Source organism: Pectinophora gossypiella, chromosome Z, assembly GCF_024362695.1.
Source record: "Pectinophora gossypiella chromosome Z, ilPecGoss1.1, whole genome shotgun sequence".
NCBI lineage: Eukaryota > Metazoa > Arthropoda > Insecta > Lepidoptera > Gelechiidae > Pectinophora > Pectinophora gossypiella.
Window position 1 is genome coordinate 4638298 of NC_065433.1, and position 22502 is coordinate 4660799.

Below are 22502 nucleotides of genomic sequence, written 5' to 3' on the forward strand. Positions count from 1 at the left end.
TAAAGGAAGAAGAGATGTTATATTACGTTAGTATATAAAAAAATCATACAACTTCCAAGATGTTTCACCAGCTGCTAACTGACACTAATGATTATAAACATGAAATTAATCTATTATTTCATTATTTTGCCATTGTATTGCAACACGTCACAACAGATCATAATATTCACAATCATCATTGAATTATAGATGTCTATTGTTTACTGATTAGTAAAAAGGTGTTTTAATTTTGGACATACTAGCTGTATCTTTTGAATTTGAGTAGGTAATTCCTACATAAGGTAATTCTCAAAAAGAGAAAATTAAATCGAAAAATGTCTTACTATTTAAGGCATTGAAATGTTACAGAATATCCACGCTGACTTCTAACTTCACTTCAACTTTTCTTCTCACAAAGGGGAATCGAAAGTATTTGCATTTTCTATATAATTATGATGATGATCTTCGGAAACAGTCATCTGCGCAGGAATACTTTTAGTGCATAGGCGGGTGCACAACCGCAGATGCGCTCTCTCGTCCTTACCCTCCGTAGACCAGTGGAACGGAAAACAATACGACTAGCAGAGAGTTCAGATGCAGTATCTGGCCGGCAGTTACTTATGACCTCAACTGCCGCTCTAGGCTATCAACATTGCCTTGCTAACCAGCAAATAATAATAATATAATTATACATATAACAAACGTACAAACATGACATAAACTCACTTTTATTAGTTACTTGATACGAAGTTCCAAGATGGATATGATTAACTATTGTACTTGCGAGTTACGTCAGTGACAATGCGTCTGACATAAAAACAGCCTATATACGAGTAATGAAATGGGAGGCCGGGACTCCGCCGCAAAAGTGAGCGACAACTCAACTGTCCAACAAAATGGCGGATAGCAAATCCTTGGTTGGCGACATAAGACATAGCTCTAGAGATGGCAATCCCGGTAGTTTGTCATACGCGAATTTATTCAACGTAATTACCTGGATAAACTTGTTGAAGGACAATGTAACATTTTTGAATTTACATCATTTCGCAAGGTGTTATGGCTCAGGAGAAGAAATTACAAGAAACTGCAACAGCAACACATCTTTTAAATCCATGAGGGTACATTACAAGTTATTTAATAACTAGAAGAACACATTCAATACCAGACATTTTTATCATTTAGGTAATCATTAATCTTATAATAAGCTTTTTTACATATAGTAAGCTTCACATGAGCTTTAAATTTATTTTCTGACAAATTTAAAATATTATCTGGTATTTTATTGTAAAAACGGGTTTGGCAGCAGATCGTCCAGAATGGTGCAGGCTGGTGATGAGGCGAGTCCACGAATACGAGGAACGGCGTACAGCAGGCCTCGACGCTAAACGCGACGAGTTAGAGGATACCGCTGTTCATAACAAAGGCTGTGCTCACTGTGCGCAGCAGTTCATTTAGGTTCAGGTAGGCTACAGCCATCTTCGGGCGCATCATGGCAGTGTCGTGCCGACTAGGAGTCGAAATGGTCGGCATGGACGAAATTGGTCGAAGAGATCATCATAACCATTAAAAATATATATACAAATATTCTAGTCTGGCGTCTGTCCTACTATACGGCTAAGAGTCCTGGCTTCGAAAAGACCTAACCAGCAAACTCCAAGTGTTTGTTAATATTTGTTATAATAATAAAAAAAAAAAACTGTTGTACAAATATACCTAGTGTCGTTCGGGCGACCGAGGGGAATGGATTTACCCCCTATTGATAGACAGGGACAGGTAATTTATAAAGGAGGAACCTGGTGACCAGCAAAACAGGGTTTGAGCCCATTACAGACTTCTAACATCTCAAAGGTTACCAATACCAAACCAGTTAAATGTAATTTGTTATTGTATATAAATGATTTATGTTTTATTTAAATTAATCATAATTATTTATTCAGTTTGTAATCAGCTTTATAAATTATATTATTGAAAGAACACACTATATGAACATTAAGGTTCTCCGGGTTATTTTTTAATTAGTGTTGCTAGAATAAATTATCATAATTCAGACACAGCTAGGCAGCAATACTAGGCTGTAAGCTGCTTGACACTTCCACTTAAGTTATGGCAAAGACCACTTTCACTTTTTAAATCAGTTGTTGCCTAATCTATAGATTTCTCTTATTATTTGAGTAGGCTAGGTGACAAGAATGAAATACTAATAATAATAGAAGGTAAGATTACCCCCTGTAAAGATACGATACTAACTTGCATGTTTAATTTTAAGAATATTATAGCAGTTTTTTTTTTATCACAGACTAAAGTCACATCATCTGCGAAGTACTACTTTTATTTAGCTTGTATACTATCAATTCTAAACTACACTAATTAAGAATATATTTTAAAATAATTAATTAACTATGTCAATTTCTATTTAATTAAATGTAACTTACATGTCACATAGTTATATATATATATATATATATATATTCAAAGATCGAGAAGTATTTTCATATTCAACAATACGTTCCGATTACAACCCCATACACAATTTTTACCCCCGAGGCATTTTCGGGAAAAACGAAAATTTTGTATGGCGGCCATCTTGTTTTTCAGCCATTTTGTATATATATATATATATATATATATATATGTATGTCCCTAAGTACTTACATAGGTAGGTACTTAGAAAGTTGAACAAACTTTATTGCAGTTAAGTACTGTTGAAACTATAAATAAAATAGATAATTTTAGCATCTAGAAATAAAGCAAACAATATTCTTTTTCCGTAAATCCTTATATTTGCACATAAATGATAAGTTATAATACTTTCCGATAAACAAATGATCATAACTACTGATAAGAGCGGTATGATAGCTCATTGAAGCGAATTACAACTCAGACGTCGTAAGAGGACAAATTTGCGATGATAAAACAACTAATATGCGCAACGTGGGCCGTCTAAAACTGCTACTGATAACAAATTAAGCACTCACCTTCAGAAGCCATCTCTGGTAAAAAGTTAAGCCAATCGACAGCGAGAAATACAGCAGTATCAAGCCAAGAGACAATAGGCTATTTTGTACACAAATTTCGGACCATTTTCCTTTTGGTTTACTTGTAAACACGTCCTCTTCTGTATCGGGTTTTACCGACAGCTGTTCGTATTTTGCGCCCGGCATGGCGAGTCGAATCCAGACCAGACAGCTTCCAATAAAACGCCGTGCAGCATAGCACCAATATACAATTCAGTATATATTTTACTAAGCGAGTCTTCACAAACTTTTCACGATTTTTTTAAGTTTATGTATTTCGATTGAGAACTGTACAATCGCTCGACACTCGACTGACAGTGTTGACACTGACAGTGACAACTTTTTTTTTCTTGATATAGTAAAGAACTGTATATATACAGCCATACTTGATAATTTCTATGTCGTTGATCTTTTTAACACGTTCACAGTCCCCATACAAAGTTTTTTTTCGACCCGGTAAGTCCAACTTAGATAATGTCGGATTCGTATGTTATTATATGTAACTACAACGTATAAGAAGTTTCATTTCCGAAAAATCATTTTTCCTTTCAGTTTTCAGCAGTTTTTCCCGTGACCCACATGTGGGGGCACGGACTTATGAGGAGGAAATAATGTGACCCCACGGACTTGGGAGTAAATTTTTTATTTTACTTTGCGAGTACTTCAGCAATTATTATAATTCCCACACTTATCTGAGACTCGAAACAGTTGTTGTTTTGATTCCGATAATAGTACGTTCACTTTTGCGCATAAAATGTCTATTTTACCAGATAGGGATATCCAGAGGATTCTGGAGGATAGTGACGCTGAAAGCATCATATCAGATATTGAAACTGTTGTATGAAAATGAAGATATTGAAGATAAATTATAAAGTCGCGGAATTTTGATATAAATAAATATATTTTTTTAATAAAATAACGTTTTTGTTTTACTCTGTAGAAAATAATTCATATTTCCCGCACGAAAAACAAAATGTGGATTGTTTTTTTTTCATCCTATGACTTCATCCTTTGCTGATAAGTCCAGTAAATTACATAAACGTACTCCTAAGTCCAAGCCTGAAAACGTAGTTCGAAGTTATATGAACCCCGTGACCCACACGTGGGGGCACGGACTTGCCATCATATTTTGTGGTGCCCCCACGTTGGGGGCACTGGACTGGCAACGTGTTAACGAAATAATAACCCGATTATCATTTGTCCGATCATGGAAGTCATAATTCAGTTAATCAAGCATATCAATTTAAGCTAATCTTCTTGAATACGTCATAAAAATGTTTTCATTCGGCTTTTGTTGGTTTGTCCAAAGATAATGTAAATGTAATCATTAATCATCACGTTTACACAAGATACACCTTACCTAAAACATAGTGGCTGGCTTTTTAAGCCAGTTATCGAATTATAGAACCCAAGGGAGCCGTTCCGATGAAGGTGGGTATATAAAGAAAAAGATGAGGTGAGGAAACAGAAATGCTGTTGTTGTCAACTTGTGGTATAGTTTGATTATTAGTGTTCTTTTATCAAAATTTGCTATAACTGTTGGAGTTAGATATTTAATAGTAAGATATGAAGTAGGTATATTTAAATAAAAACTTATCAAAGTATAGTCTCATCATATTTGTAATAAGTTTGAGAGAATTAGTTTTTACTAGGTTTTTACTTAATAAAATAGACACTTATAATCAATCACTTTATTTTGATGTAAACTTATCTAAAAAGTTAATTTACACAATATTAAACATCTAAACTTAAACATAACAATTATCTATTCTGAAACTTGGGCAAGACATAATTTGAGGTAAGTATGTATAACATGAAAAGAAATCCTGCAAACCATTTTTTATTTAATTTTTCGTTATTATTTATACATACATGCAAAGTATAATAATGCTGATGCGAAACACTTATCATAAATGTGTTATTTAAACTAAGCACCATAATTTTATTCATTCTGAATAATCATACTATCAGCATGTTATATTATTTTAAAACACTAACGTTTATATTATCCATGATTGAATTATCAAAGATGGAAAGTGGAATCGGCATTTGGCTTTCTAAAAGACTGCTATATGACCAAATAGGTACAGTCATGAGCAATATAATGTACCCACTTTAGGACTCTGTCGCACTAACATATTTGACATTTAGTGAGACTTACAGTTCAATTTGTCAAAAAAGTTAATGTGACATGGTACCAAAGTGTATACATATTAAAGCTCGTGACCGTATAAGGAATACTGAGAGCAAAATGTTCTTTAGTGGGACAAAATATTACTGTTTATTCTATAGACGAGTAATACTGTCACTGTACAATAATAATGTAGTCTGAATTATATTTATACAACTACCTACTTCCTATACTGCAATGCGACTGTTTTCTACTGTTGAGCGAGTTGAGTTCCTTTTTCTGCGATTGTATTTATTCTATGTTTATTTGTATCAGAATTAAAGGGATGCTATGAACACAGAGTCCTTGGTCTGTTGTGCCCATCAGATTTCAGTCCATATCAACAAAGCTATCTTTTTTTTTTTTTTTTTTTTTTTTTTTTTTTTTCCTTTTAAATATCTACAATCAGTCGCAAGACTTTAATCAGATTTGGTGTGTGAATTGATTAGTTAGAAGTAAAGCAACCAATGCCACCATCTTCCATAGTACTCAGTACTCAGCGCCCAAGAACATCCTTCCTTTTGAGCCTCTTCACCCTGTTGCTAGCTTCCAACAGCATAGTTGCTAAGGGATTTGGATGGTTACTCAACCGTTCCTTATGCCTTTTGTTGTACTTTTCAATTTCTTCTATGATCGTTGGCATGTCTAGGTATTGATGTACCTCTGAGTTTCGAATAAACCAGGGCGCCGCGCATATAGTCTTCAATATATTGTTCTGAACCCTCTGTAGACTTAGTATATTGGATTTGCTGGCGGTAGACCATAGGGCGATTCCATAGAGCCAGATTGGTTTCAATATTGCAGTGTAAATCATTAGTTTATTGTTCAAAGATAAAGCTGACTGCCGCCCCAGCAACCACAGCAAGCTACGGAATTTGTTGTTAACTGCATCTCTTTTGGCTTTGATATGCATTTTCCAAGTAAGCCGCCGGTCTAAGTGGAAACCAAGGTATTTAACGCTAGAAGAGTGAGGCAGAGTGTCAGGACCAAGTTTCACAGCCGGACAATCTCCCTGTCTAAGTGAAAATGTTATGTGGTGGGATTTGGGGGCACTAGCTTTGATGCGCCATTTCCTTAACCATTTGTGTGTCTCATCCAGTTGTTTTTGCAGTTGTGAGGATGCGGTAGTAGCATTTTTGTTACAGGCAAGGAATGCCGCGTCATCAGCGAAGGTGGCCACTGTGATTTCTGGGCATTGGGGTATGTCGCATGTGAAGATATTGTACAACACTGGGCCAAGCACCGAACCTTGAGGTACTCCTGCAAGACTATGGTGAAAGTCAGATCTAGCATCTCCATGCTTTACTTGGAATATCCTATCTGTAAGGTAGCACTGCAGAATAGGGAATACAGCGTGCGGAAGTAAAGTTTTGATTTTACATAACAGGCCTTTGTGCCACACTTTGTCAAATGCTTGCTGCACGTCCAGGAAGGCTGCTGAGCAATATTCTTTGTCCTCGAAGCTCCGCCGAATGGTGTTGTAGACTCGGTGGACCTGCTCAACTGTGGAGTGGTTCTCACGAAATCCGAATTGGTGGGATGGTATGATGTCTGTCTCTGCTAAGTAGACTTTTAGCCGTGACAAGAATACTTTTTCCCATAGTTTAGACAGAACCGGAGTAAGGCTTATGGGCCTATAAGATGAGACGTCGTTTGGAGGCTTCCCTGGCTTGTGGATCATTATAATTTGAGATACCTTCCAAATCGCTGGAAAATAGTTGATCCTTAAGGTTGCGTTTACTAGAGTAGTAAGGAAAACAAGGCATTTTCTAGTACTTTCCTTCAATACTTTTGGAGTTATAAGATCAAAGCCTGGTGCTTTATACGAGTCCATTGAAGAAATTATCCTGGCAAGTTCCGAAGGCGAACACGGCTTTACGGGTAGGCATAGTTGTAAATCTTGGCTAAGTATGGCATCTAGGTCAACATCGGGCTCTGTTGATTTATTAGGCGTGAATACGTTAGCAAGATGGGATCCGAATGCTTGAGCTTTCTCAAAATCCGTGCGGGCCCAGGACGTACCGGCTTTTATAGGTGGAAAACTTTGTTGGGGCTTGTCACCGCTTTTAGCCGTTTTCCATAGAGAGAATTCGCCTTTACCAGAAGTAGAGGTTTGTTCGAGTATGGACTTGACGGTGTCATTTTCTGCCTCCCGGAGTAATAGTTTGAGCTCTTTGATAGCTTGATTAAGTTTGGATTTGTCTCTGGGGTGGCGCGATGATTGCCAAACACGTCTGAGCCTGCGTTTCTCCAAAAGTTTTTCTTTTATCTCTACCGGCACGGTTGTAGTAGTTTCCCGAGCACTGAGCTCTGGAGTACTAACCCACACTGCGATCTGGAGAAGATTTGTTATGTATATACTAGCTTGCTCAACATCACCTGGAGTTTTCATTGGCATTGTTAGATCTAGATGAGAGTCCAAGTAGTCTCGGAAGGAGCTCCAGTCTGTCTTGTGGTTGAAAAGTTGTTCAATGTTGCGTTTACGTACTAGAACCGTCGAGCTCAAAGTAAGGAGTACGGGAGTGTGGTCTGAGGAACCGTCATAGCTTACTTCGATGTGTACGTACTTCTTGCTTATGTTTTTTGTTATGAAGAAGTCCAGTAGATCGGGTAGCTTATTGACATCTGTTGGCCAATGGGTAGCTTCGCCAGTCGAAATGGCACAAAGGCAATTTTTATCAATGCTTTGTTTAAGTTGACGGCCCCGAGTAGTACAGATTCGGGAACCCCAGCTTGTGTTTTTGGCGTTCCAGTCACCGCCGCTGATGAACTTGTCGCCGAGAGATTTAAAGTATTTGGTGAATTTAATCTCATCAATCTTGTAGCTCGGTGGACAGTATATCGCCGAGACCTTGAAAGGGCCGGCGGTGTCTTCAACTAATATAGTCGTTGCTTGGATGTGGGGTGTTGCGTATGGTTCTAGTACACTGTGGGCTATGTTTCTTTTGATGACAATTGCCGAACCAGCATGAGACGTGCCATCAGGATGAGGGGTGGTGTATATGTAAAAACCTGATAGATTAATTGGGTTCTTAGCATTGGCATGGGATTCTGAGATAAGAACTATATCAAGTTTGTTGGTGGTTATGAAAATCTGGAGTTCATGGAGGTTTGAGGCAAGGCCATTGATGTTCCAAGTTGCTATTCGTAGTGAGGTCATGGGGATTGCTTTGAGATGAGTGTTGTCAGGAGACTCAAGAGTGTTCCTAATTGTTGTAATAAGTAGTCGATTTTTTCACTTTGTTTTAGTAATATTACCTCAATATTACTAAAAGGCTGTTGTGAGAGTCCTTTGGTTACGGAAGCATACGTCACGTGGTCGGATTTGGCGTGTTGGGTGATGGGGTTCCGGTCGGCTACGCGTTGAGGTGGTGAGATGTTCTGTACAGGAACTTTGTGGGTACCTTGGAGCGGTTGGATCGTTATTGGATGAAGGTTGCGATTCTTTCTGGCTTGTATTTCCTTATAGACTTCACAGCCTTTGTAGTTTGCTGGGTGGTCCAGCGAGCACAAAGCACATTTGGCTGGAGTATTCCTATCTTTCTTGGCGCAATCTGACGTTTTGTGACTCTCTCCACATTTGACACAGCGGTAAGGGCGCATGCAGTTGTTTTTAGAATGGCCATATTGTTGGCATCTCTGGCACTGGACTATAGTCTTGGCCTTTCGGGGATCTTCTATTTTTATCGCCTGGTGAAAAATGAATTTGATACTCTTAACCAGTTTGTTGTTTGGACTTGGTTCAATGTTGACAAAGAACGTAGATGTTGGCTTGCGGTCTGGACCATAGCGGGCATTTATGATTTCGCCTCGGACCTTGTTCCCAGTAGCTTCAATCTCTTCCACTATTGAGCTATGGGGAGTGGTATGGTGCAGATTTTTAATTACGATCCTGAAGCATTTTTCATCTTTGCGGGTGAAGGTATGTCCAATTATTCCACGCTCACGAATAAGAGTTATTATCTTTTTGTATTCTTCAGCCGTGTTCACGAGAATTCGCAGCAGATTTTTGTTAACAATCCTGAACTTGAAGTTGTCCTTGTCACTGACAGTTTCAATGAGTGATGAGAGTTCATTCACGTCTTCTATACCGTACAAGACTATGGGTGGAGGCTTGCTGATGGGCTTAGGGATGGACGGCGTGTCGGCTTCTGGCTGATCAACAGGGAGGCCATCAAAACGGTTAGATGTGTCGGCTGTATCCATTTGAGGTGGTGAGGTAGCTACACGTTTGCGTTTGGGATAATTACGACCCGGAACTCTTTGCCATGACGGCGGATTAAGTTGGAGACTAGTTTGTTTGTGTGATGTAGTTGGTGATGCATCATTGTTTTTGTCTTCATTTCCTGCAGGGGACTCCGTCTGTGAAGATTGTTGCCTGATGAATAGGGCAGGGTGAAATATTTGTTGCGTTAATATACGCTGACTTGTGTTTGCGCTAGTCGAATTGTTTTGAGCAGAAGGTGCACCTCCCGTCATAATTTCGACTAATTTTGGTGGAAATCAGGATTTCATTATGGTAACACTATCACAAGTTGACACAATAACATGCCGTTGACGCGAAAAAAAAAATAAAAAAATTGAGGGTATATTAATTTAACAGTGATATTTGATTTTAGATTTCACTAGTTTGTGTCCGATGCAGAGTGCAATTTGGCGAGATAATACTAGTTCTGATGTTCGCGAACTAGAGTTACACTTCAGCACTATTTTTATAACGAAAAAGTCACTTTTAGTCTGGAAAAACACTTAAACTTCAACAGCACTTCCGCGCGTGATGACAGTTGACAGTTCAGCTATCTGTCACTGCTTGTGATTGAATAGCTCAAATATGTCATAATTTCAATCCCACACAACAAACTGAATTGGGCATTACAAACTTTTGAATTTCGTTTCAAAATTTTAGAATTAAATATATAAGATGTGTCAAATTTATACAGTGCGTTAAAACATCCGAATTAATGTAAGTAATTTTAATTGAATGCCAAATATACAGACAATAGAACTTTGTACTTAATATAAAATTAAAAACATATTTATAGTGGACTGTACAGTTCCAATAATTAATGATTCTAAAAAGGTACTAGTTATTAGGTAATATTAAATATTATTGATAAATATTACTATTTTTATATAAAAATACTATATAATTTTATTCTTTCCATCACTAACAAGATAACTTGGAAATCACAATATAATTCAAAGCTTTTAAGTTCTTTATTAATATAGAATTTGTATTGCGACTTTTAATCTCTTATAGTATATTATTTACACAACATATAACAAAGCCTCTGTAAAATAATATTGCTTCTATAAGTTATAAAAACACGTTTTTAAACATACTATATAAATATGTATAGTTGTTTGTTGGATAGATGGCCTTTGCGAAAGAACTAAATAATAAAGTTGTTGTGCAATTGTTTTAGTCATATTTTAGTTCTTGTGACTAAAGTTTTTTGAATACTTTCATCTGTTCAATTTAATTGTCATAATATAATACTTCATTCGTGTTTTTATTTACAATATAATATCATAATGACGGTTTCCAGACTAGTTTATAACTTACATTAGGTAGGTAAGTAAGTGTAAGGAAAAGCGCGCATATTTGTTAAATTTGATGTTTGAAGAGATTCTTATTAGTACACACATGACGATTCTTACTTACAATTTGTAGTATCTAAATTGACAAATGTAAAATTACTGAGCTGAGATTTGGTTAAATATTACCCATACGCGAGTAGATATAGGCAAGTAATGAAATATTATAAATTATTCACACCACTTCGCTTTTCGCCTGCGAGGACATATCATCCTCCGATGCCCTATAGGGTTAGGAAACGCCAACCTTCTTTTTCCCGAGGACAATGTTGAATTGACATGTACATGGGTTCGAATCCTGGGTCAGGCTCTAAATCACTGAATTCGACTTTAAAGAGTTTGTATTTTTCGTTGGATCATAGATAAATTAATTGATGTGGTTTCCAAAGTTTGTGCCCATTTAATGACTATAAGGTCGCCCCCATTACATGGGACATGAGCATAGCTGGAGTGGATTTATATTCTATGCACCTCTGCCTACCTCTTCGAAGATACCATGGTATAAGAAGACCAGGGGAGTTAAAATGGCCACATCGAAGCAATTCATCTAAGAAAGCAATATTGCTATTTGACATTTGTTTGCACTGCGCACTTACTTTTATATGCGCAAATGTCAAATTGATGAATTGCTTCGATGTAGCCATTTTAACCCCTCGGTCGGATATGCTCAATCCTATGACAAGCCGCCATTGCTAGCCCATTGACGACGTAAGTGTTACCATTCAATTGGTATCTCCAACATTCCAAGAAGGCGAATTATTGAATAATTTAATTTAATTAAAAAGAATTATTTTATTATTGAAAATTAAGTAAATTACTATTTGTCACGTCTACAAAAATCATTAAAACTGTAAATTAAAAACATTGGACGTGGGTAATTATTTTTTTACGAAATGGCAACCCAGGGTCCGATGACGTCAGCTGGGCTAACCTTGAAATTGCTAGCTGTCAGTTTTGAGCATACCTGGTGTCCTTATACCATGGGAGATACAATGTTTTTTCTGGAGCAAGACAGACAGAAGAGACGTAAGACGGAGATATGTTCTTTCATTGAAAACGTTTAGAAGCGTGGCGATGCAAAATCTTACTTATCTCTACTCTCTCTCTCTCTCTCTCTCTACTCTCTTATTACACTTGACGCTCGTATAGTGGGCGCGACTGATCTTTTCCTTTTACGGTCTACTTCTCTTCCGTCTTGTTTCTAAGGTTGGTAAGTTATATGTTTGTATTTTAAGGTTGGTAATGTCTCCCTAGAAACTGTTGTGGCTCGAGGTGTTTCCTGGTGGCTTGGTAAACGTCGCGCTCCTTGTCAGGGTACTTGGTGGGCAGGTTCGGTGAATGCAGGTTTACCTTTGCCGCGTACCTATGGGAGAAAATTTAGCCTCAATTATATACTTTTTGGCGCGGAACGAGTGAGAACTCTTCATACAGTGTGTGATAGAATCTGCTGCTTTAAATAAGTTTAAAGCAGCAGAAGAAGAAGAAGAAGATGCCTGTAAAAGCTAGGGCTTTTACAGGCATCTTCTTCTTCTATCGTGTGGGTTGTGAGGTGGATTACCAATCCCATCAACCCTGGTATCAGGGTTACTATTGATCCGCCAAAGGCGCATGACATGGCTCATGTAACGACTTCTAACTTACATCAGTAACTAGTAACCGGGACCAACGGCTTAACGTGCCTTCCGAAGCACGGATCATCTTACTTTCGGACAATCAGGTGATCAGACTAGTAACCAAACTAGGGATCACAACGCGATTTTCATGTGTGTCCACCGGGATTTGAACCTGGGATCTTCGGATTGTGAGCCCAACGCTCAAACCACTGGACCTTAGAGGACGTATAACTTAATCATTAGAAACAATTACACAGTTCACCTTATGCCTCCGATATCAATCTCATAATGGCCGCTGAGCACATATTCGTTGGTCACGGGCTGAGCAACTCCATTTGCGTCCAAGTTCTGCACGAAGCCCAGACACACCTGAAAATTGACCTATATTAGTGCTAGTTCTTGCAAGTTGCTGGATTTGAAAGAAAAGTATAAACTGGGCACCCTCAGGCCTGTTGTCTTCTACGTTGTACCGGGTGAGAGCCTTCAGCGCTCCCCATTTGTCCGGCCAAGTAGTTAATGCCATCTGCGGCAAATCTACAATAAGTCACGTCAAAAAAAAGAAAAAAAAAGTACATACAAAAACCGCTAGGAATCGCAAGATTTTTCAAAGCATTGTAGGCATTACTCCCGTGCCAGTATCAAATTCGTGTAGAGTTAAAAAGACAACAACAACTTTATTTTTCAAATTCAAATTCATATTAAAAAAATATCTTTATTTCAGTAGGTAACGTCTCATCCGCCTAAAACTACTGCAGCTTCTCACAACCTGTATAGCCGTAATTTAAGTTATACCTGTCATTTTCCTATCCGACGAAAAGGAAAGGGACCCGTCCCTTTCCCTTTTTAATATCTTTAATTATAAACAGATAGCGTGGAATGCGCAATGATTTACGTCTTGTACGGTGACGAGCATTAATGTGTATACACTTTGGTACCATGTCACATTAACTTTTTTGGCAAATTGAACTGTAAGTTTCACTAAATGTCAAATATGTTAGTGCGACAGACTCCTAAAGCGGGTACATTATATTGCTCATGACTGTACTACTTCGTATGGATATAAGTGCCATTTTTTGACGGAGTTATAATATTACCATATTATAAACCAGAGGTTTATCTTACCTGTTTCTTGAAGGTGAAGCCGTAACTGGTGGTGGTGGTCTGCCCGCAGTAGTTGCCGTCTCTGAAGATGGGCTCCCCGCCCCAAGACCACATGTCCAGCTCGTGGTCGTGGTCTGTTAACAGCAGCTGCACGTACTGACGACGGATACCCTCTTCCCTTTGCCGCAGCAACGCCTCGCGGCCGATGAACGGGATGTCTTTCTACGAGTTCACAAAAAGTTTTTATTTACCCTAGTGGGCCGATAAACGCTGAATGAGGGAAATTGTCCACAAAGCCGGCAAAGGATTATTTAATTTACAAGAATACAATCTAAAAACATCACTAACAGAAAGAAAGAAGTTCGATGTTTATTGTTACAATCACAATCGTTATACCGTGACAAGACAGGACAAGACATTTATTTCATACACACACACACGCACGCACACGCACACATACACACCGTCACCCTCATACGCGTGCGGTCACCAGTACTAATATGTAAACACTTTGAAACCATGTCTTATTAACTTTATTGACAAATTAAACGGCAAGTCTCATTAAATGACAAATATGATAGTGCGACAGGGTTCTAAAGTGGATACATGATATTGTTCATGACTGTACAGTATAGTTTCATATAAAACTAGCTTTTGCCCGCGACTTTGTCCGCGTGGAAGGATTTTTCCCACTAATTCTAGTTTCCGTGGGAATTTCGGGAATTCCTTTCTTAGTGCACCTCTACGGTACCTAAGCTACGTACCTTCCAAATTTCAAGTGCCTACGTTTAGCCGTTTAGGCTGTGCGTTGATATGTCAGTCAGTCAGTTTCTCCTTTTATATATTTAGAAGATACAATTTAGTGTCCCACTTCTGCTAATATAATGCTGTCGTACTTATATGTTTCGACCACGAAACCACGGGGCCTGGGATATCGGTAATACAGCCCCCCCATCACAGACACCAGTCTCTCACTTGCTTCAATTGACTCCTGATACATATATTATGTTGATTTTGATTGAAGCTTGTAAGAGAAATAATCATTCTTTTTATAGTAGTACTCACAGCGAACTTGACGCGCCAAGTGCGGCCGCACTCGAGGGGAGTGGTCATTGTGTCGAGGTCCTGCCCCCAGAACGCGAAGAACTTTTCGACGCGCAGAGCTCTTGAAGCGTAGTAACCGACATGTTGTATCCCGTACTTCTCCCCCGCTTGGATCAGACGGTTGTACACGTGCAGAGCAAACTAAGAACAGACATTGATGAAATTAACATGACGTAGCATCACGCCTGTATCCCCAAAGGGGGTAGACCACGGGATAGAAGAAAGAGGTTGCAAGGGCCAAGTGAGCGCGAAATGCGCACCATACAATCGACATACGTCAGGAGTGCAATATAAATAAATTTAGTAAATCTTTATTTAAACATCTTATGAAAAAGATCTCTTAGCTTTAAGTTAACTGTAAGTATTTTAAGACATAATAACTAAGCGAACTCCACTCCCACAGACAAACCGAGGAATTGGTTTTGTGGGGTTTTAGTGTAACAAAATTTTCTGTATTTTTTATGAAAAATAAATATTTTACTTACTTACTTACTTACTTACAAGCAAACAGTTCAGTACTTTACACTAAACTCATCCCCGCAAACTACGACGCACGGAGCTCCGCGAAAATATATTACAATGTGTATTACACATTTTGGGTATTACATCCTGCAGGGCATTAAGTCAAATATCGACTATCATGCAAGGAGATCCCTCCTTATCACAGGAAAGCTAAAAACCTTAGTATGATCGGCTATTTATAAAAAAAAAAACTTTTATATGCAGTATCTTACGAAAAGTAATGATAAAATTGCAGCCTATCACACAAAATATACATTGCCGGTAAAGTGTCTATGGAATTTGAGAAGCAGTAGAGCTATCGTAGTTATTTGTTTGCAGGCGCAGTAGTAAAAGAGTGTGGGGTTGAACCGGCGACAGCGGTTCTCATACAAAATGCGCGTTAGGGCTTTTCTAACCTCTTTCTTGTATTCCGTGGGGTAGGCAGAGGTGCATAGTATATAATATAAACATGACATTGGCCCGGATTCCTACAGACACCTCCTAATTTAATGTTATATGGGTTGTTCTTCTTTTTTATCGACAATGATCTGTCCTTCGTTCTGCTTCTGATAAGTTATGTTTTAGAATTTTATTTCATGTTTTGATTGTCCAAAAATATAGTTATCTTATTATACTCAAAATACAAGCAAAATACTAATCGGTTCCTCAATTAGTTATTAACGTAGCTTGATCGTTTTTCACAAAATTATGTGACAGAGTGGTAAATTGAAATGCTGTCTCCGATGAAAAGGGCCACTCTGTCACAAAATTTTTTGGAATGCGCCTGCAAAGAAAAGTATGGTACCAAGATAAAGAGAACCACTAAATAGTCCTCTACAGACACATCTTTATATGATGTTTTAAAATATTTATTGCCGTTATAATTTTAAAGATGTTAAATCCGATAAATCGAGAAAATGTCTTTTTATTGTCGATAAAAAAGAAGAACGACCCATATCCGTTTTTTTCTTATCCACCGAAAAGGAAAGGGACGGATGATTGGCAACAAGTTAATTTTAAAACGAATGAATAACCCCGGCGAATAAAATAGGCATCTCGCTGGTATGCAATCCGTTTGACGTGCTATCTACGTTATTCTGTCCGGTTATTGGCCGGTGTAAAATTTTGAGACGGTTGTTTAAGGTATCTGCTTAAAATTGACGTGTTTTTATGCCTGTCAATTACCCGTCCCTTTCTTTTTCAGCGGATAAGAAAATTATAGGTATACTTAAAATAAAATTAGATGGTGTCTGCAGGAATTGGCACCAGTGTATAATTCTTGCCAGGCTTATGTTTGTGACTCACCTCGTTGGGTATATAGAGTACGTATCCAAGTTCCCCGGTGTGCGTTAGGTTCATGGCTCGGATGCCGTTAGCCAACCCTACGTCCAGCTCCTTGAACGTGAAGAACGGGAAGTTGGACGGCGCCAGATCCGTGTCTGTCAACTCTGATAGGAGACTCCTGCAGGGCAAAGGTATTTTCTTGCACCGCTGATATACAATAAACAGACTCACATTCGCTAAGGAGTTCTTCTAAAAAAACGTCCGACGTGTTTATAAATACGTATCATTATCATCAGCAGTACGACGCCCACTGCCGGGCATAGGCCTCCCCCAAGGATCTCCGCGACGATCGGTTCTGCGCTGCCCACATCCAGCGGCTTCCTGCGACCTACACCAGATCGTCGGTCCAACTGCTAGCGTTGCCTACCCACTGAGCGTCGTCCGATACGTGGTCGCCATTCTAGAACCTTTCCGCCCCAGCGGCCAACGGTTCTCCTCGCTATGTATCCTGCCCACTGCCACTTCAGCTTGGCAATTCTCCGAGCTATGTCGGTGACTTTAGAGTTCTCCTGCGGATCTCCTCATTTCTGATTCGATCGAGCAGGGAAATCTATAAATACGCACACATTAAGTTACCTAGATAATATGAGTGCGTTCCCTCAAATGAAGATGATGTGGCTGTTAAAATAAAGTGCAATATCGGTTCTACAGTATCTTTACACGCCGTCGTTAGTGTCAAGATGCGCCGAGGGCACTTTTTTACAGAGATTGGTAGGTAGACTATTTGTTACAGAAGGTCAATATTTCACACTTTCTATTACACAGTGGTCTATGACAATGACCACTGAGAGCCACATCGGGCAGCTCGGAAATGCCTGTGCTGTAGCGTGCTGGCACAATATTGCGTGCGACCGTGCATAGAAAAGATAGAAGCATAGGAAAGTGCGATGCAGTCCCTACCAGACGTAGTTTACCCCTAAGGCTGCGTTGCCAATGACGCGGAGCTGGGCGGAGAGGAGCGGACATGTGCAGGAATCGACCAATCACCGTGAAGGAGAGAGTGACAGAGCGTCCTCGTTTTTCGCTCTCTCGAACGCTGTGATTGGTCAAATCCGCACATCTCCGCTCTTCTCCGCCAATCTCCGGGGAGACCCAGCCTAATTAGCACACGTGCGCACTCATGTATGTGTGTATCCATTGTTGTAATCCGATTCCACTTTAGTAGACTATCTTTAAAAACAATAATCATATAATTGTTTTGGAAAACACTTGTTCAGTTTCTACTTTAATAGTACGTTTGAATATCCTTGGAATCGACAGTCCGTTTAAGGACATTGGTCCATATTTTCTAGGTATTTCGAAATTTACATTACGGCACCTTTTGGAGCCAAACGACATTATGGTTAACGAACAGTTTGTGGTGAAGTTTTTAAAATGTTGAGTCTAACCTGCTGAAGGGCCCCATGACACAGATAGCCGTGTACATGGAAGTGACGTCAGACATGGTGACACTCCCGTTGGTCGGCAGGTGCCTCTTCAGCCAGACCTTGCAACGCGTCTGCTGGATCGTTGGAGCTATCATCATGTAGCTGAAATAAACAACATTTATTTAAGTACTAACTGTTCTCGGCGCCTCATCTACTCATCTTAGGCAAACCCTAAAGAGATATATAGCGTTATGATTTCTTTTACAGATGTTGATCAAGTTTCTAATGTGTCATCATCATCACTAATTCAAGAGCCACGCTCTTGTCGGTGTAACATTCTCCATTCTTGTCTATCAAAGGCCAATTCCTTCACTTCCTTATAAGACACGACGCCGCGACGTTTGCCTTCTCTTTGATCTGTTCCATGTAAACTCTTGGCCTTCTCCTTCCTCTCTTTCCTTCTATCTTCCCTGCTATGATGTTTTTAATAAATTCCTCGTGTCTTATTAAGTGTCCAATCATCTTGCCTAATGTGTAATACCGTAAAATTTGATTAAATTTGTTCAGCGATTTTTGCGTGATTCGCGAACAAACCCACTAAGTTAATAGTTTTTGCATATCCCATGATTGTATAACCATAGAATTATGATAGTATCAAATCCGTTTTATAACTGCAACCTATGTGTCTATAAAATCCTTATACTGCCGATTTTCGCGTCTCACGTCGAAAGTACGCAGACGGGATACGCCTCTTCTGGTGACGTCAGTGATTTAGCACTTTCCAGGTAGGTAAGCATGTCCCATCCTTCGCCACATCATCACTTACCATCAGGTGAAATTGTGGCCAAATTCTTAGTTCTTCCATTAAAAAAACGGTCTTTTATCAACAGTGAAAAATGGCTACTCACTGGTTATCGGAGATCCGGGCAAGACTGCAATCGTTCTCATAGCCACCGCGTTGGTTTTGCATGCCGGTGTGTATGATGCTGCCCAGTGGAACGTCCACGTCGTTGGAGCACAGATACTGCAGCATGTCCACCACCTCCCGTCCCTGCGACTGTGATAACCTTACCATTTACCTCGCCCTAATATGCCTAACATTACAGCAACTTTAGTATGGCAAGCGCACAAATAACGGAGGCTTTGGTCCGTGGCGTAACATATAGAAACTCACACTTCTTGAAATGAAGAGATAACATAATAGTGTTAGTGACATCGTAACGAATACTGAGGGGGATGATTCAGGCTATGATTCAGAGTTAATATAATAAAGTGGAATTTTTCGTCTCAAAGTTCATGCTTTTTTATATTATTTTAAATTCTTGCGATGGAAAATTCAGCTTTATATTAATTCAGAATAGTGAGTTGAATGATCCCCCTCAGTATTTGTTACGATGTCTCTTACATTACGTTAGTAACACCGTAACGAATACTGAGGGGTGATTCAGATTGATTCAGATTCAGAGTTGATATCAAGTGGAATTTCCTGTCCAAAAATTCAAGAATTTTGATTTTTTTTTACTTATTTTCCGTTAGGGCACAATTCCTCGGTCGGTACTTTGTATTTAATCAAGTTTTAAATAAGTACAAGAACTTACAAGTACAAATCGGAAACATATTCGTAGGAAATAATATGCAAATTACGTATAGGTATGCAAAAACGAATTTAAGACTTGCATTTTATAACTTTACAATATATGTACTATTGGTATACCTATCTAGATAAATAAATGTTAAAAAGCAACTGGGCTTTACGACCTTACAGGGAAAATGGATAAATTTCCCACGTGTCTCAAATTAGTTACGCCTCGACTTCGACTGATAGATGCACGACATTTATTTACGTCTGTTAGCTAAAACTCACGTTACTTGCTTCGCGCTTGCCACACTTGCTGCTGTATGTAACTTTACCAGTCTGATATGACAAAAAAACATCTAAGATTTTGAAGACATTGTTTCGTCATAAAAACCGAAATACCGGATTTACTCAAATAAAAAGAATTACCGGAAGTAAATGGGATAACCACAAAAAAACGGGATAAAATAAAAACCACACGAAGAATTTGTATCGAAAATGATTTAGTTAATAAATATTTTAACTTAAAGCTAGGTTGAGTCCTTGACTAATTATTTGTCTGACTAGTTATTTTCCGCGGTTTTACCCGCCTTACAGTTTATTGTCTTTTATTCTAAGTAATCTGATTATGGCAGCCTGACAGTCGCATAATCTATAATTTATTAATAAAAATTCTGTTACCTTTACATGTTACATTAGTTTCTTATTACAATAGTATTACTAACTAATATCAATGTGTTATTCATAAGTCCAAATAGTCTGATTATGACAGCCTTAATAATATGACTAGCAATTAGTTACGTCCGCATAAAATTGTGCGCCTAAGTCTTTTGAAGGGTCTTGTCTCAGACAAGTTGATATTATTTAAATTCGTTCTCTCAAATCGGTTTGTTTCAATCACAAATACAGCCATAAGTACATAGTATACCTACTTACGTACAGGATGTTAGTGACATCGCACAGTGTCGCGAGCCCATACAAAAGTTTACGAAAAATATTTAGGTAATAATTTTGCAACATGTTGTGGATATTTAGTATTTTAATAATAAAATGATATTAAAAAAGGTTTTTGCGATGGAAGTTAGATAAAAAAAAATGCTATTTTTAGCCACTATTTTTTTTTTTAATAATAAGGTTCTAAATAATCGATAATATCTTCATCAATTTGTTTTTGCTGTATGTTACGCATTTTGTTACGAATAGATGATATTAAAGGGTCTGATGTTATAAGCATCATGACCATTAAATCTTTGATACATTTTTCTCTAGAATCTTCTAGACGCGTGTGATGCTTGCGTAAAAATTCTCGAGTCTTTATGTCTGCCTTCTAAGGCATCTTCAGAAAGTTGACCAACAGGCAACGGCAAAGATTAAATTACTTCAGCTCCATATGAATGACAACCTTATGTATGGACATCGGCACGTAATACCAAGACTACAAACTCATGTATAGGGTTTTAGTCTCAGCAAGTAACTCTTTGAATTTTTCTAAATTGTTTTTTTTTTTTGCCACTTGACAATATTCTGTTAATCATAGAAAACTTGACGATTAGATTTTTATCAACTCCTGTGATTTCAGAGTTTAGTTCTGGATGTCTAAAGAATGTCCGAGCAGTATTACCGTCATTTGTCGACCCATATTCGGGCTTAGGCTTGTCAACGAGAAGACCCATTTTTTCTTTAAACTCATTTTGTATCCTTTTTTTATTATTTTAAATGTTAATTCGGCAAATGTTAATTCACTGGCATCTCTGCCTTCTACTAAGTCTGCAACTCACCGCTTCTAAGAAGCTAGATTTAGTTCGTTGAAGTCCTTGCATGGCCTTCCTCGTTTTGAACTATGAACCTGTGATGAGTCTATGGATTGTTTACTACGTAGGTAGCTAATATCGTCTTCTCTTAACTTAAAAGCATTGTTGAGAAAGGCACTATATTTTTTTCTTAATGTTATTTCACTTATGTAAGATACTCTCCAATAATTAGCTACATTTAAACAAACCAGTCACTGACTTTCGGCTACTTGACTGAATATAGACAGGAGATTCTTCTAATTCGTAAACCTCCAAAACATACTTGAATAGTGGCGGAATTTTGCTTGTTGGGTCTTCTTGGAGCCACTTCTCAAACAATTCATTATTTAGTAGCTGGTGACTTATTGTAAACAAAAGTTAATAAATCAAGAATGTGCAAACAAAAGCAGATCAAACTTTGTCAACAGTAAATATACACTATAGGCTATACAATATCAAAAAATTATCGACATGATTTGACATGATTTTTTTTAAATGCATCTCGAACCTAAAATTAATTCTTTTTTTGCCAAAACTAAGAAATGGTGAAATCTTACTCATTGCTTCCAAGAATTTTGCACTTTGATCACTTAGTAGATCAGTATAAACACCAATTAATAAAATAATAACAATAAAACAATTGAAATCCAACTAATACCTCAACAAAACAACCACCGAACACAGTAGAAATTCGTTGAACAATTTTATGATACGTCAACATACCAATTAATGAAGCTATTTTTCTAAAGATTATAGAGGATACATCGATTAAAATATTAAACTTGTGTATTATGGGTATTTGAGATAGTGTTACCATAATTAGAATATCCATTTTTTAAAAACGATAATTTTGATTTTTCGTAAAGGGACGCGACACTGTGCATCGTAACGAATACTGAGGGGGATGATTCAGACCATGATTTTGAGTGGAATTTACCGTCGAATTTTTTTTTAATTATTTTCCGTTCTATACTTATGTTAGGCGGAAAATTCCACTTGATGTCACCTCAGAATCATGGCCTGAATCATCCCTGAAAGTTTTCGTTACGACGTCACTAACAACCTGTATTTATAAAAAATATTTTTTATTTCTTATTGATAAGTTAGAAGCAGGTACATACTACTTTCTTCAACAGTAGCAGTCACTTTCGCCGTCCAAATTGAAGAGAGCGAGAGGTACTCCCAGTCGTCATCACCTTCAATCAAATTCATGTCCATTCTAAGGAAACCATCCAAAGCATACAACGGTTGCTGCCAATCTGAAATGAAAAACATATACCTTACCATTACACGGGTACTACTACCATTTGTAAGCATTGCCAAATTCTTATAAAATATATGATTT

At 38.0% G+C, this 22502-nt stretch overlaps 2 protein-coding genes across 2 annotated transcripts in view; both read right to left on the minus strand.

Annotated features, from left to right (window-relative positions):
- The window catches only part of LOC126380117 (solute carrier family 35 member C2), a 50623-nt gene extending 47306 nt beyond the window's left edge, over positions 1 to 3317 (minus strand). Inside the window, exon 1 of the mRNA XM_050029361.1 lies at positions 2955 to 3317. Coding sequence (XP_049885318.1) covers positions 2955 to 3140 — 186 coding nt within the window. The 5' untranslated portion in view covers positions 3141 to 3317. The remainder of the gene's footprint in view (positions 1 to 2954) is intronic.
- A 6444-nt stretch (positions 3318 to 9761) lies between these two features.
- LOC126380074 (pyruvate dehydrogenase phosphatase regulatory subunit, mitochondrial) overlaps positions 9762 to 22502 on the minus strand; it is a 33749-nt gene continuing 21008 nt past the window's right edge. Inside the window, exons 11-17 of the mRNA XM_050029269.1 lie at positions 18700 to 18848; positions 17813 to 17953; positions 16386 to 16542; positions 14541 to 14720; positions 13497 to 13697; positions 12637 to 12743; positions 9762 to 12124 (exon numbers count right to left, since the gene is read on the minus strand). Coding sequence (XP_049885226.1) covers positions 11992 to 12124; positions 12637 to 12743; positions 13497 to 13697; positions 14541 to 14720; positions 16386 to 16542; positions 17813 to 17953; positions 18700 to 18848 — 1068 coding nt within the window. The 3' untranslated portion in view covers positions 9762 to 11991. The remainder of the gene's footprint in view (positions 12125 to 12636; positions 12744 to 13496; positions 13698 to 14540; positions 14721 to 16385; positions 16543 to 17812; positions 17954 to 18699; positions 18849 to 22502) is intronic.